General features: G+C 37.2%; 1 protein-coding gene across 1 annotated transcript in view; it reads left to right on the forward strand.

Moving 5' to 3' along the window:
- Positions 1-409: 409 nt before the first annotated feature.
- Positions 410-15,096, forward strand: part of DNAH5 (dynein, axonemal, heavy chain 5) — a 135,051-nt gene continuing 120,364 nt past the window's right edge. Inside the window, 7 exon segments of the mRNA XM_009883744.1 lie at positions 410-466; positions 5,153-5,287; positions 7,596-7,685; positions 8,892-8,907; positions 10,656-10,792; positions 12,442-12,663; positions 13,239-13,376. Of these exon segments, the coding sequence (XP_009882046.1) occupies positions 410-466; positions 5,153-5,287; positions 7,596-7,685; positions 8,892-8,907; positions 10,656-10,792; positions 12,442-12,663; positions 13,239-13,376 (795 nt within the window).

Raw genomic sequence — 15,096 nt, forward strand, 5'->3', positions numbered from 1 at the left:
GTGATGTTGCCCTTGAGCATGATGAATTGTATCGAGCGGTGTTTGTATGTAAACAATATCACCTTAACAACACTGTGGTTGGTAGCAGTAATTTTCAACTCCTGATCTATAGGCAGTAAATTCTGTTGTTTAGAGACCTCTAGTTTCTAAAGTAGTCCAATTTAGTTTTCAAGTAATTTAAATGCACATTAGAACTGAATTTAAATAGAGAGCTAAGGTTAGTAGTTGCTGGCTTTTAGGTCCTTACTGTATTTTCTAGAGGTTTTTTGGTGTTCCTACAGGTAAGGAATGAAACAAATATGAACAAAAGTTTGGGCGGACAGTACAAAATGATGAATCAAGAAGCTTGCTCCGTGGTTTAAAGCTTATTGCTGAAAAAGAGTACTTGATGCTTATATTGCATAGTACAATGTTTAGAGCTGGAAGAAAGCAACTTTGGAAACAGAGCATTGGCAGAGTTATAAAGGTAAGGAAAACTGAACTTTGGACCACATCGAGACTAGTAACTGTATAATTTGAATAAAGGTGTGAATTAGGGGGGAGGGTGTAGAAAAATGTGTGTTTTAAAGTGGTGTAAGTGGATGACGTTGGTTTCACAAAACATTCTAATTATATCAAAACAGATAAACTTTTAAAGCAAAACGTAGTGTGTGGAATAGGTATTTGTCATGAGAGGGAGATTGTTTTGTAACTAGTCTTATAATCATTCAAGGGTTTGTTGCATGATTTGTTTTGAAAGGTAAACTTGCACTGGAGATATTTATGCATTTGACTGCTAGTATTTGTATCTTGTCCAGATTGTTGCAGTGGTCAGGTAATAGTATAATTTCTCAAACGTTATACTGGTACAATGAAGAACTTGATGCTAGGTCTGGCAACATAGCAGGGATGGGCTTTGCCACCAAGGAAAATTGAAGTTTAACTTCCCTCTTCCTACAATTGTAAAATGGGAATAGAATTTTGAATTCACTACATAGCATTGAGAAACAATACTAAAATACAGAAGTCATTAAGACCCTTAGACTAATTTCAATAGCTGGTTATTTGAACAAACTGTTCCTCAGTTAATGCAATGTTATAACAAATGTGGGAAAGCTCTGATTGATGTTTGTGATTTAGGAGTCAGCTAAGGGGATTGCCCTAATTCTGTAGGATATGTGTGTTTTGGAGAGGAGTGAGTAAAAAGGTGTGTGTCTGTTAAAAACTCAGGCTGCTTGGAAAGTGTAAAATGGTTTGCGGTTTACTTTTACAGAGAAATCCATGAGCAATGCTTATGCAATATAAAGCATCTTAGCAAGTTAAAGGAGAAACAGAGGAATGCCATGTTAGTTAAATAAGTTTTGGATAAGACAGTAATTAACAATAGAATGTGCTTACTTTTTGACTCTTTTACTGTTGAACTTCCCAGTAAAGTTCAAGTGTATTGCTCATCTGTAAGACTTTGATCTGAGTGCGTCTAAATTCACAGTATTCTGACAACCAAATGCATCATTTCTTGTATAAACTGTGTTCAAGAACAAGTTTTAACTTGTGCAGTTATGACTTGCATACTAAATAACATTATGGGAACTCTGGAGTGTCTGCAGAGACATCAGCAACTGCACTCTGTAATGGAGAAGTTGGCAATAGTCAATATTTGGTTTCTGAGGCTCTTGTTTCAAAGGAAGGACCCCTGGCAGCTCTCACTTCTGATCTTTTAGTACCTTCTCCTTAAATATATATACTTACATACTCTTGTGGTAGTTAGAAAACACTTTTTTTTAGTTTTTGCGTTTAACTTAATCCCCTTTTGTTGCTTCAGATTGATGGTGTGCTGGTTATGGGCTTAGGCATATGTTCAAATGGATTTAGGAATCTGCTTCAGGAGGTGATGTCTACTGAAATTAGTTTCCTGTGCTAAATTTTTGGTATTTAGGTTTCGGAATTTTAAGGTTTTATGTTACATAAAACAAGTTACTTGCTATAACTAGACTAATCATCAAAGAAGGCCTTTTTGGTTAATTTGTTTAGCTTTGGATGTGCTTCTGTTGTGGGACTGTGCCATATGGACTTTCTTACCTTTGTAACTGACTAAGAGGGGTAAAAGAAACCCTAAACTAAATGTAGTGGTGCTGGTGTTCTTTAAATGAAGAACCAAGGTAAAGCTGTACCTTATAAAAACTTGGACAATCCTTCTAGATATCTAAGTGAGAAAGCATTTATCTCTTGTAAATACCATTCTGTCTGGATCCTCCGACATCATGGGACATCACGAGGAGGTTTTGCTGTATGACCTTGGTCAGAATTGCTGCTGATATTTTTCAGGGTTTGCGTGTAAGTGTTATTGCATGTACCAGCAATTCCTCTATTACCTTCATAAATGATAGCTTATGTGTTTTAGCAGTCCTTCCATCTTCAAATCTTACTCTCAATGTTCTATTAAATGGTGTTTGTTTGAATTATATAAAGCTACTTGATTTTTTGGTATATTTTTGTACAGATGCTGTTTAGGGATACGTACTTCTGTAGTCAATCCTGCAGTACGTAAAATATACAAAAACTCCTAGGCTGTGACCCCATTGCTGGTTTGAAGCAAGATGTGGGGGTAGTTAAAGTTAACATCTTGAAGTCCAAAGACTGAATTTTGGATCAGGTTAGTGAATACTAACCTGAAGTTCTGGTTGATACAAAAGAACTGAGGGCCTGAAATGCACCTCTATGCAAAAATCATGAAGGAAACAAATCTGGAATAGAAATCTACTTGCTTCTTCATGAGTCTTTTGCTCATTTATGTCTGGCCCATAAAGATGGTGGGGAAGGAAAGAATGAGGGGTAGAAAGCTCAACATTTTCTTGTAATTCATTGTCTGAGACTCCTAATCCTGAGTAAAGAATGTCTTAAAAACTTATTCTTTAAGTGGTATGCAAATGGAAAATGATATTTTGAACAGTTTCCAGTCTAGCTTCTGAGTGTTTTTAAATATTTAAATTAATGACTTGCTATGGAAAGCACTGAAGTTAGGTTTCTTCTACTTTTTTTGGGGACAACCTAATCCCTAAAGTGAGGGAGAAATGTCTTCTGATGACTGCAACAACTGAGAAGTGAGAGTTTGTGATTGGGGAACACTTAATTTGAGGAGGAGGAGTTCTTAGAAATGGCAGATCATCAAAATACGAAAGCATGACAGGCAGGGTGTGTTCTTGAATTGCATTGTTGCAACTCTCAGGAAAAACATGCATGCAACTTGCATTAATTAGAGATATATCCACCAGAACAATGCAAACACCTTCCAGAAGTGACACATGATAAATGCAAGTGAATGTCTTAATCTTCATGAAAGTATTGCTTTACTGTTTTGTAAATAATTCCCTGTTTTGTCTAGGTACAGTTCATTAAAAGAATTTGTTAACTGGACTTTTAAACTTTTGTGACATGTTATTAACAAATGCTCTTGTTACTGGATTTAGACATCAAATATTGCCTAATGCTATGTGAGCAGCTATACATAATAGCTAGTATATTTGTTATGGGGCTTGAGAGACTGCAATTAAAGCATTGGAAAGCATTAAAAGAAGTGAAACAAACATCAGGGCATGATTGCCCAGTTTGAGAAGAAGGTGCTCACAATTTCAGCCTATGTAAACAGCAACTTGTAGAAGAAATGGAGTCTATGAAGATATCAAGGGCCATCTGTATAGGTGGAGTTGGGAACTGATAACCAATGTAAGATAATACCTTATGTAGCAATATATGTGGAGTTCTATGCTGGAAACACAGCAGAATAAAAATTAGTCTCTCTGTTGTTTAGGTAAAACAAAAAGAGCTTTTTCCTGGATTAAATAGAAGCTAACTAATTGGCAGAGTATCAGTTGTATTTTTCTATGTTAAAGATGCATGATCAGTTCTGCTAAAATTACTGAAACAACAGTTTTTAGGATTCTAGTGTTACCTGGTGTGAAGCTGATGCAGCCCCAAATGGCTGATTTTTGTATGTCTAACTAGGGGGAAAGTTTCTACCCTGATTTGAGAACATGTAGGAAAGGCCAGTCTTGTGATGACATTTCACTTTTGGGGAAGTGGAGACCAAGTTAGGGAATGACGGGGGTGAAGAAGCATAAAGTACATGTACAAATTAGTCTGCTACTGTATTCTTCAGGCATGTCTGTGTAAAGAACGGGATTTCTATGTTTGTCTTTTACACGGAAAAACATTTCCAGTGCATTCAGCATTTATGAAGGCATGCTAGTAATTAGGAGTTTACCAAATATTTCAAAATTCCTTCAAGAAGTACGAAAGATATTTAATTAGGGTATAAAGTGTATTATGCGAGTCCTATTGGCTCTGCAGAAGCTTGTGGATAAATCACTTGTGCATACTTTATAGTTAATGGATTTTTCATAATCACTGGGGAAATAAAGATTGAATTTACCACCAATGAAACATAATTCTACATTTATTTTGAAAATGAAATGATATTAAATCTTGTAATCCGCAAGCACAATAATACTAGTAACTACTCCAGAAGGCTATTTTGTCCATAATGTAATGAGGTGCATTACATACGGGAATTCAATTTAATTAGAAGAGTAGGCATACTGCTTGAAGAATGGTATAATAGCTATAGTAAAGCACTCTTGTAAACACATGTGTACCTTGAGGCTTGTGGCTTGTTTTACTTCTCATTACACTAAAGAGGTAATGTATGAAACTCTAGCTTCTTCCAGCATCATCTGTCTTTGTTACAGGATGCTTACTATACCTTCCACGAGTAACAAAGATGGGTCAGAATTCTGTCTTGACTTGGTGGTCATGTGTGATTAGACTGGGGCTGAAAAGCTGGGACTAAGGACTTAGGGTGTTAAAGATAATTTGTAGAATGACAGAGCTGTACATATAAAATAGTGTTTTTGGTTTGTTTTTTTTTTTTTTTTTTACAAAAGGCTGATGATAGAAATTTTGTGCTAAATCTGAAAACAGATCACAGGAAATCAACTATAAAATCATAACAGGAGTGACTTTTAAAGATTTCATTTGAGTGCCTTAAATACATAAACCACAAGTAGGGAAGAATGAAATAGCCTTAACTTTCTAAAATAAATTTTAGAATTGTCTTTGTTCTTGTTTTCAAAATAGATTGTGAATTATTCGTTGTCCACTTTGTGTTTTATAACAGCAAAAGATCAAGGAAGAGAGGGAGGCTAAACGTGCTCGGCTGGATGGCAGGCACGATTACTTACTGGATACTGTTGCCTCTTGTGTGAATCTGGACAAAGCAGAAGTAGAAGATGCTGTTCTTGATGGTAACCAGGTAATCTGATGAATTTGATACTGAAGTTCATAGGGTGCTTCAGAACTGATATTACTGCCAAATACTCGGCAAGATAGTTGTCAGAATTCCTGCCTGAGATTACTCAAGTCTTCTCATTGAAAAAATATTTCTCAGCATATTGTAGTTGAACAAAAGTGTCCTTAATTTCAGGATCTGTTGTAACAATATTGATTTTGAATTTGATTAGAACTTCTGCTTTCCAGTAGTTATAGATAGTAGAGTAAAACCTGTGACTGTATTTCATACTGGATCCACAGCATGAAATCTCTCAGTGCTTGCATATAAAGTACATATAGATTTAAGAGTCCTGTCCGCAGCAGGCTGCATATCATTGCTGTTTCCGTTAGACTGCCACCAGTACTTGTGGACTACATTGTGATCTAGTTTAGGAAATTAAATTGGGTGGAAACTACATGAGAAAATTGAATGGCTCAGTGATCTGACTGACTACATGAGGGTTAATGCAGGGGGTAAGTAGTTAGAAACATGTATATTGAGGAAATGGTGCATCAAAGTTGATGGTAAGTATTATATGCAATGGAGACATTTTGTGATTTGAAAAGAAATCATTATTTTTTTAAAACCTAGATAGATAGGAAGTAGATCTTGTTGTACTCCCTGACACTAAAGTCAACATGGTTGTGTGGGTTTTTTTTTTCTGTTTTATATTCTCTTTCAATCTGTGTACCTTCAGTTTATGCATTCCCATTCCAGTGCTAATATTATTGAGAAACTGAAGAAAGTCCAGTGGAATGCTACCAAGATAGTGAGGGACATAGGGCATGTAAAGTATGAGAAGAAGGCGAATAAGAAATTGAGGGGCAGTCAAATAGTAGCATGCAGTTGCTTGAAGAGTAGCTACAAAGATGTCAGAACTGAACTCTTCTCGGTGGTTGCAGATGGTATGACAAAGGCAGTAGCCACAACTTGCAAACTGGACATTAAGAGACCCTTCATCACCAGGAGGGTAATGCAGCATGGGAACAGGTTACTCCAGTGAGTTGTGGAATTTGAGTTTGTGTCCTTGAGTTTTTTGAGTCAGCCTAGGCAATGCTCTAGATGACCTGAGCTGTTGGTGATACAGGAGTCTGGCCTTCAGATCTCCCAGAGGTTCCTTCCAACATTTCTGTGATTCCATGTGATACAGGAAAATAAGCTGTACAGAACACTATCACACAGAATAAAAAAAAGCAGTAAAAAAGCAGAACTTGCTTCAGCCTTTGTGCATTCTATCTCTAAATGGGTTTCCTGGCAAACTATATTGCCTGAGAATAATTGTCAGATGAAGAAATTACTGGCAGCTGTTATACTTGGAAAAACAACAGTGTAATAGTTTTGAGCTCATCTTGGGGGGCTCAGCCAAGATATTCTGGAAGTGAGTTTATGTGATCTTGATGTAACTGAGGCCCATTATTAAAGGAAGAGGGATAAATGTGGCTTTCTTCCTGCTGCTTGTGATCTTAGTCTTTTTTCTGCACTAGGAAGCACAAATGGTACCAGCAAATGTTTCTGAACTTCTAGAAGCAGAAGCCTTTTCTGCTGGAAGATTGATATGTAATTAGGGACTATATGAATCAATGACTCATAGATCTAGAAAAATAATGGATTAGGCCAGACTTTCAAGTGCTGAAACATTGATCAGAGTACTAACATAGAGCAATTAACTTTCTTCCTAGGCTTGTATGGCCTATACATGAGATTCCTGAACTTCACTAGCAATACAAGGTTCAAAGATGCTTGATGGCAGCCTTAAATTGATGGAGAACTCTGAAATAAATAAAGGCTTCTTCTGTTGCTATGATATGGAATAACTGCAGCTGTGTGTTTTCTGCTTTCAGCTTGTTAGCTGAATGTCAGTAAGAATAATATGGGTGAGGGACTTCAATGAGGTGCTGCTGCACTTCAGTAAATGAAGAAATGCCCTGTGCCCTGAGTTTGAGAGATGATACGCAGCATGTACAGTAAGTGGTTTCAGTAAACTGAAACATGGCCTGGCTATATTCAATTGTATTCAGCACAGAAAAATTTGAATGATTCAATTCAGTAGGTGTGTGTTGCTAAAGGACAAGGCAACTCAATCATTTTTTAGGGACCAGTAACTGGGCCTGCTATAACTTTAATATTAAACAATGATAATGTTTTATTATAATTTATAATGACAATTTTTAATTATTAATAATGTTTTATTATTAAACAATGATAATGATTTATGTTAAAAAATCTGAGCAAGTTAAACTCTTCATAGTGGGTATGCTGTGTATAATAATCTCAATGTGATCTCAAACAGATAGAGCGCATCGACAAATTTCTGGCTCCAGGAGGTCTGCGCCATCTTATGTTCTACTATCAAGATGTGGAGGCAACGGATACGGGTAAAGCAACTTAGATTCTCCTGCAACATGTTACAGTTGTGCTGAGCAAGCGTGCAAGGAAAAAGGAAATAGTAAAGTTCTTATAAAATGGGGCTTAAGGCAAGTCAAGTTTGGTCATACTGGGACATTGATCCTTGCTCATGAAGTTACTGAAGCTTCTTAGTGCACTTCTCCATATTGCTAGTATGTAGCAGCAAGGTACTTCCTTGTGAGCCCAGCAACTCTTGCCTGGGGGGCTGGGGAGTGGTTTTTGATCGTTTAAAGGTGACTTGCTCACAAGGTGAGCAGTGACAACTGCGCTGCCCTGTCCTCTCCAATCACACCACCAACCTACCCTAGAAGCTTACCACATTTCTCGGCACATGACCATTCATCCAGGTGATTCTGTTACATGACAAATGGCCCCAGGAGGTCTGCATTATGGGTAGCAGGACCGTTGTCCCAGAAGTCCCTTCTGCTCATATTCCTTTCTCCAGTGCTCCCATGCTACCCTACTTCTGGGAGAAGCCTCCTTCTCACTTACCCTGGAGGCAGCTCAGGACCCCTGTGACAAGGACCTCCTCCCTTTGCCCATGGCTTCTGTCCCAGAGCCTCCAGTGCTGCTGCTGTTGGGACTAGCTAGGTGCTATGTGACCTCTGAGACCCTGTGACTGGTTGGTGGGAGTTTACCTTACTTCTTTACCTTGGATGTACAGGAAGGGCCTCATAAATATATCTATGCCTATATGAGTGTACAAATACGTATTTATACTTTATGTATTTCCAGTGTATATGTATGTATACACCTAAAAGGTATGAAAAGACTGTTTAATGATATAAGCAACTTTAACAATTAACATTTAAACGTGCATAGAAAGAAAATAAAATGAAAATACAAACTCAGCCACTAATTTAGAAATCTGTGGAGCAAGTTTTAAAATCCTTGAGTGGAAGTATGTTGGAGAGAGTGTGAGGCCAGGGGCAAAGCCAGGGAATCTAATCAGAGTCCCCCTCACTCACACCCAAACTGATCAGGTTACCCTAAAGTATGATTGTAGTGGCCTTTGATCTTTGGGATGTGATGTAGATGCAGGCAATGTGGAAAGCTGGAGGGGAAAAAAAAAAAAAGAAAAACCAAATTCACAGCAACATGTCCATTGACTGAATTAGCAAAAGTCTGGACACTGGAGGAAAAAAAAGTAAGAAAAAATGAACTGGTGGTGAAGGAGGAGATGGGTGAGTGTGGGGGTTGGAGGCTGCCTTTGCCCACAGCTGTAAGTGTACAGATGTTTGTAATACTGTCACAGCGTGCAGCTTGTGCTGTACGTTTTTCCTTCTCAGGTAGGGCAGAGTTTGTAAAAGAATTTTCTGTGCTGTTCGTTCTGGGGCTGTCGTTCACAGGCTAGCAACGCAACAGTTGCAGTTATAGTGATGGCTACTGAACAGTAAAGTGAATTTTTGTGGTATTACATACATCTTGTTGGCAAAGATTCTTACTACACACCACCTCAAATCCAAGCTGGTTTTCTGACCCTCATGTGGATCAGGGAACACTTCTGTTAGGGCATAAGGTGACCCCGTGAAGGGTGCCTATACAATATGTTGTGTCCCTGAAGAGCAGGAGACTGTGTAGCTCTGAGTTCAGGAAGATGTACTGCAGAGCCCTAAGGGTTCATTTCAGAGTCTGGTTTAATGCCCACCACCACGTGCAGATTTTCTGCGGTGTTTTGAATGGCACTTTTAATATGCAGCCTAACAACTTTTAGCATCCTTTTCAGTAACAGTGCATCTTTTCTAAAGGGACTGCAGAGTATACTACCTACTCCAGCTCCATGCATCGTGGGAATGCCCTGACAACTGGGACGACTGTTGCTGGTCCTAGCCTCTGTAATTACTGAAATGCAAGGATAGTGCAAGTTTATGTTAATTGACAATAAATCAAATTAATAAAATTCTCAGGGTCAAGACTATTTTGCTGGTGACACAGCCCTTGATGTACTTTGAGGTACACAGACAAGGCTTCTGCAGGAGCTGTGGTGAAAAAGAGGAGGGGGAAAGGTGATGTGTACAAAAGGGTGGGGAGGGGACTTATGGGTGACGACCTGATCCAAAATAGGGATCTCTGAGGGACAAGGGACCTGTCACTTCTTTCAATTTTTTGGATGTTGTCCTTTAACTACTGGTATCAAAATTCACTTTTTGATCTTTTTATTGTTGCAGTGTCACTGAGATGCATTTTACCCTGAGGTAACACTAGAAAACTAGTAACAGAGAAGTAATGTGGCCAAACCCACAATTTAAGATAATTTTTTTTCCCCCAGACACACTGCTACTTCTTGGTGACTCTTTACAAGTGTTACCAACAGCCTGAACATGGGAGAAGCATATTCATGTTGGGGGAAGAAGAAAGGACAGGGAAGTCCTTTGCAGGTCCCTTATTCTTTTTTGTTGTTGTTTTTCCCCCAAAGAACCTGCTGTGGCTTGTGTCTCCTTGTTTCCAGAAGCACTCTATTTTTATTTTTTTTTCATATGTTAGACTTAGATCTACATGTTCTAAGGAGAGACAATTGATAGTAGCTTCTCTGAGGTAAACTACGTTTACTTTTTTTTTTTTTTTTTTTTTTTTTTTTAAGCAATAGAGCATTATCTGTAACTACATGACAGAGAGCCATGTAGGAGGATCTTGAGCTTAAGCCTTTCCTTAGAAGGAATAGAAAACAAATAAATGAATAGAAATGAAAGGTTTTTGATGAGAGAATGGCAAAACTAGATGAAATAGTTCTTACTGTGCCGTGAGGACTCTTGATGCTGTGTACTGTCTGTGGATAGTCCCATGGGGTGGCTCCAGGGAGCCTTAGAGAGAGAGTGAGACTTAGAGATACACAAATGATGACTGAACTGTTTGCTTAGAAAGCTTTTTTTTGAATAAATAGCCTGTGGTTTTTAAATGTTTCTTTTATTTGAATCTGTAGAACACTTTGGCCTTCCAGGAACAGGAATCAACTCTCATTTGACAAAGAATAAATCTAAAGTATTTGTGACAGAGGGAAAAGAAGTTGCTTTAACTGGTGTATGCATTTTCTTCATTAGATCTAGTCTTTTTAAACCCATCACAACTGAGAATATCTATCAGGTAAGAGTCAATGACTGCTGATCACTGTACGCTGTTTAAAATTCATTTTCATCTTGGGGTATTTGCTCTTGGCACATAATTTGACAGCCTTTGACATGGAGGAATGAGCAAAAGGATGCAGTTTGGCTAAACGGGACACAGGACAAAAAAGGAGGGGAATGGAAAAAACATCATTATCTAGTGGCAGCAACCTGAATGTATCATTACTATGAAGAAATGATGCTAAGAAGGAAAACTTATGACAACCCAAAATGACAAAACATAATTAGTCAGTACCTAAATAATAAGCTGTTAAATTTCAGTAAGTGCTAGTAAATCCATTAAAAAAACCAACCAAACAAAAATGGCTTTATTTTTGAGAGTGTATATACAATTTATATATAAAAAAGCTTTTACTGGTGAAAAACTCCTTAAATCTATGACAGTCTAAAGTGAAGAAAGCTGGAACAAGTGCTCCAGTAGCAAGGAGCACAGAGTAAAATGTAGGGAATCCTATAGTTGTAGACAAGCTAATCAGAGCGCTAAAATAAGAATGATGAGATAAATGAGAATTTAGTGTTGTGGAAAACTTTCTATACGCTTCAGAATGGGAACTTTGAAGTACAACTTCTAAGCCTGAAAGTTTGAAGTTCCCCCCCCATCTCTTCTAGGAAAACCTTTAAAACTGTATTTTGGCCAGATAGAAAAGAAATGGAAGAGCTGAAGGTGCATGAGCTGGCTGTCATCACCAGATTATTATTTGATTTCTACAGATAGAGCTTAAGCATAGAACTTTAAAGCATATTTTTTTATGATTTTGAAAGATCTGGCTTAGATTTTAGTCAATTATATACTATTTAACATTTGAAGATTTTTAATTATTAATAGTACTTGCAAGCTGATAATTGCAACTGAAAGTTGTGTAAAGCAGAGTTCTTCACAAGTGATGATATAGCCCTTGCTGATAATAGATAATACCTTAAAACTAGGAAAGATAGGTTGAAAAGTAAAAATGATACATCTCAAGACACATCTAATGTGTGACAATTTATCTCAAAACAACTTGTATTTATGTTCTTGAAAAAAAAATCTTGTGGTACCTTCTAATGAAGCAAAAAATGGCTGGCAGAATAATGTAATTTACTAGAAGTCTTCAGAGTCTTTTTCAGAATGTCTAAAAACCAAATGTTCTGTGAATTGCTCCCTCTCCAAATGGATAGACGTATTCTTCCTCAACCAAAATCTTTAGGCAACTGCAAGTCAGACTTAATTGTAGTTAATAATTCTCTTGGTATCTAAGCCTCTTAAGTGCATTGATCTCTGCCTATATATATATCAGTATGTACAAATATATTAAAAAATATAATTCTGGTAGCTTTAGAAGTGGCAGGCTGGAATAATTTTACTCATGCATATAAACTGAACGTTATAAATAGAAGTCTCTTATACTGTCATTATGTTTTGGTATTGTTTTCAGATCTTTTTCTCAGTTTTGTCTGACAAACAGTGACCCTGTGCAAATCTTGTAGCCCCTGCTAGCGCGAATTGTGCTGTTATTGCTTGAAGAGCACTTGTACACACTAGTAATTTTTGAGATGCTCAAGGCAATAGAACTGGAATAAATATGATGGCAAAGTTTTGTTTTAACATGTATTGTGTTTCTTTTACAGGAAGTAAATTTTAATATGATGAATGTAGGTCGAGATGGCTTACTAAAAAGTGTTGAGCAGTTGATATCAAAAATCTTCATTCCAGCCTTACAGACTACAGACCGTGGCTGGGTTGAACTTGGTGAACCTCAACAAGCTTCCAATGTTAAGCAAGACTTTCTTGGTTCTCTTGAAGCGTTTGTTAACGTGCTATCAGGAACTCAGCAAAGTCTGTTGGAAAAGGTAATATGTTCACATGGTAACTAGAAACTGAGTTAGCTATAGAATACCTCTTGCTCTGGAGCTTTTGAATTAGCTGCTGTTGTAGAATACTCCCTAAAAGTTGCTTTTGTTAAACTGGAGAAAAAACCCTCACTTCTGTTGTTATCAGTAATGTGTTATACATTGAACTGTGGCTTTAATGTCTCTGAAAGGTTGTGGCTTTAACAATTCTGCTGCTGCTTCTGCTATTGTTTCTTCTGGTGCCAGTTCTTTTGAGCTATTAACTTCTTGACTGTTCAATGGCTGTGGCCTTTCTTAATCAAGAATGATTAATGTATGACAAACTGTTGCTTTAACTGTTAGTTCTTACTTGTGCCGTTTCTCTCACAAAGGCTGAGAGCACAGCTGCCAGGCTGGTGAATTCTCCAGATTCTGGAGTTAAATTCTGGCTCAAACCAGTTGAATTTATACTGAAGTGGGAATATGAAGTGAGAGACCCCAAGTGGAAAAACCAGTTACTTTTTAAAGTTCCTGGATTATTTGCCATGAGCATTTCAGCATTTCAGGTTTTTATTTTTTTTTTTAACTTGTTTTAGGTAGTTCTGAGGAAATGTGAAACATATGACCTGAAAACTCTAAGAGGACCGTCAGATTACCTGATGGTTGCTAACAACATAGACTCTCTCGAAAGAATAGAAGTCTGCATGAAAGGGTGGACCAAACAGATTGAACAGGTGATACACTGGACAAATGTGAAATATGACAACATCTGCATATTGGCAGATGATGAGTTTCATCCTGTTGGCATATAACTACCTTTCTATAAAGTTAGATGTGATCAATTCCTATATTTTGAAGTACTGCTGGCATGTGTTCTCTTTACGGTTTACTTTACATCTTTTACTTCTCAATGAGAATGTTACAGAGAGCTTTTTCCGTCTACTAGCCAGTGGAGTGTACACATATATTTGGAAGCTTAGTTCCCTGATTTAGCTCATCTTAAAGAGAAAACATTGGGCTGCTGGAACCTCTTCATGTGGTTAGAAGTATTGTAAGGCCACTCCACTTGTTTGAAGTGCAGATAAAATTAAAAAATGCAGATGAGATTTCTAATTCAGTTTTTTTAATCTCAGAACCAGGTCCTTTGTGGACTATATAGCATAGCTCTTAAGGTTCTTTTCAGAAAGAAATTGAACTACCAATTGAGTTACTGCATGAAATTAATATCAGGTTCTTGTGGTCTATGCATCAGTTGGAAAGCGATCCAAGGTAAAACATAGAAGTCTCAAGAAAACAAGTTCTGTAATGTTTGTACAGGCAGACGTTAAGGCAGAGAACAGCATGAGTAACTTTTAAACTTGGAAAAAGGGGAACTTAGTTGCTAGCTTATTCTCTGTTCTGCCTATAGAAATTATTGCTAAGGTGTTATCAGAGAAATATGTTTATTTGCAAATTAAGAAATGAGTTCCATGGAGGAATCTTCTTTATTAAGGCCTATACCTTTTAAAAGGAAGAAAGAAAATAAATAAATAAAAAAACCCAACAAGCCAGCATATCTTTAATTTATAAATGTATGAGCTGAAACCAGTGGGGAGAATGCAATTAACTGCACAAAACATTTACTCTATTTTCTTTTGCCACTCACCTATTGTGAAAAAGCAAAAAAAAAAAAAAGTCATTAAGGCATTTGCTATTATTAATTTAGCAAAGTAAGAAAGGCCTTTAGTCTAATGAACGCAGATGTCTCTGAGAGATTTCGGTTGTGCGTTATTGTTTAGTGACAGAAGGATAGTTTAGTTTACTTTAATTCTTGGAATTGCTGGATTCTAATACCAAACTTGAGAATTTTAGATTTGCTCACAAACTGGAGGAAGAAGGGAGCCATGCTTTGAGTTGACATTAAATGCTTCATGTTCTTTATTGTATGAGTATTCTTTATTGTATTCTTTATTGTATGAAGTGTAATTTTTGACTGGACAGAAGTTTTCATAGGTATGTTTTTTGCTTTTTAGGAAAGGAAAGCCTTGACAAATGACAAGGTTCATGAGGACACTTTATTACCACTTACAATGAGGGATATGAGCAAGCAGAGGCATATTTATAGTTAAGCCTATAATAACTTATTGCTACATAATAATTCTGTCCCCACATCACCTGGTTCTCCAAAGGACTTGAGTTTGTCTTGCCTCTTAGGAACATGGCTTCATCCTTTACAAACAAATCATCACAAAAAATAACCGTTACTGGTTTGGATTAGAGGTCCTTTTAAACCAAAGACATCTCTCTGACAATGGGCAAAAGTGGATGCTGGGGAAGAGTATAAAAGCAGAGTGAGCTGACAGCAGTACTTCCTATCAGTGTTCTCCCAGCCTCTAACAATTTGCATTCAGAGATTTTTGTAAGCCAAATTTTTTGGGTTTAAATCAGTAACATTTTGTGGTTTTCTTTTCTGTG

This window comes from Charadrius vociferus, unplaced genomic scaffold (genome assembly GCF_000708025.1).
Source record: "Charadrius vociferus isolate BGI_N301 unplaced genomic scaffold, ASM70802v2 scaffold103, whole genome shotgun sequence".
In the NCBI taxonomy this organism is placed as follows: domain Eukaryota; kingdom Metazoa; phylum Chordata; class Aves; order Charadriiformes; family Charadriidae; genus Charadrius; species Charadrius vociferus.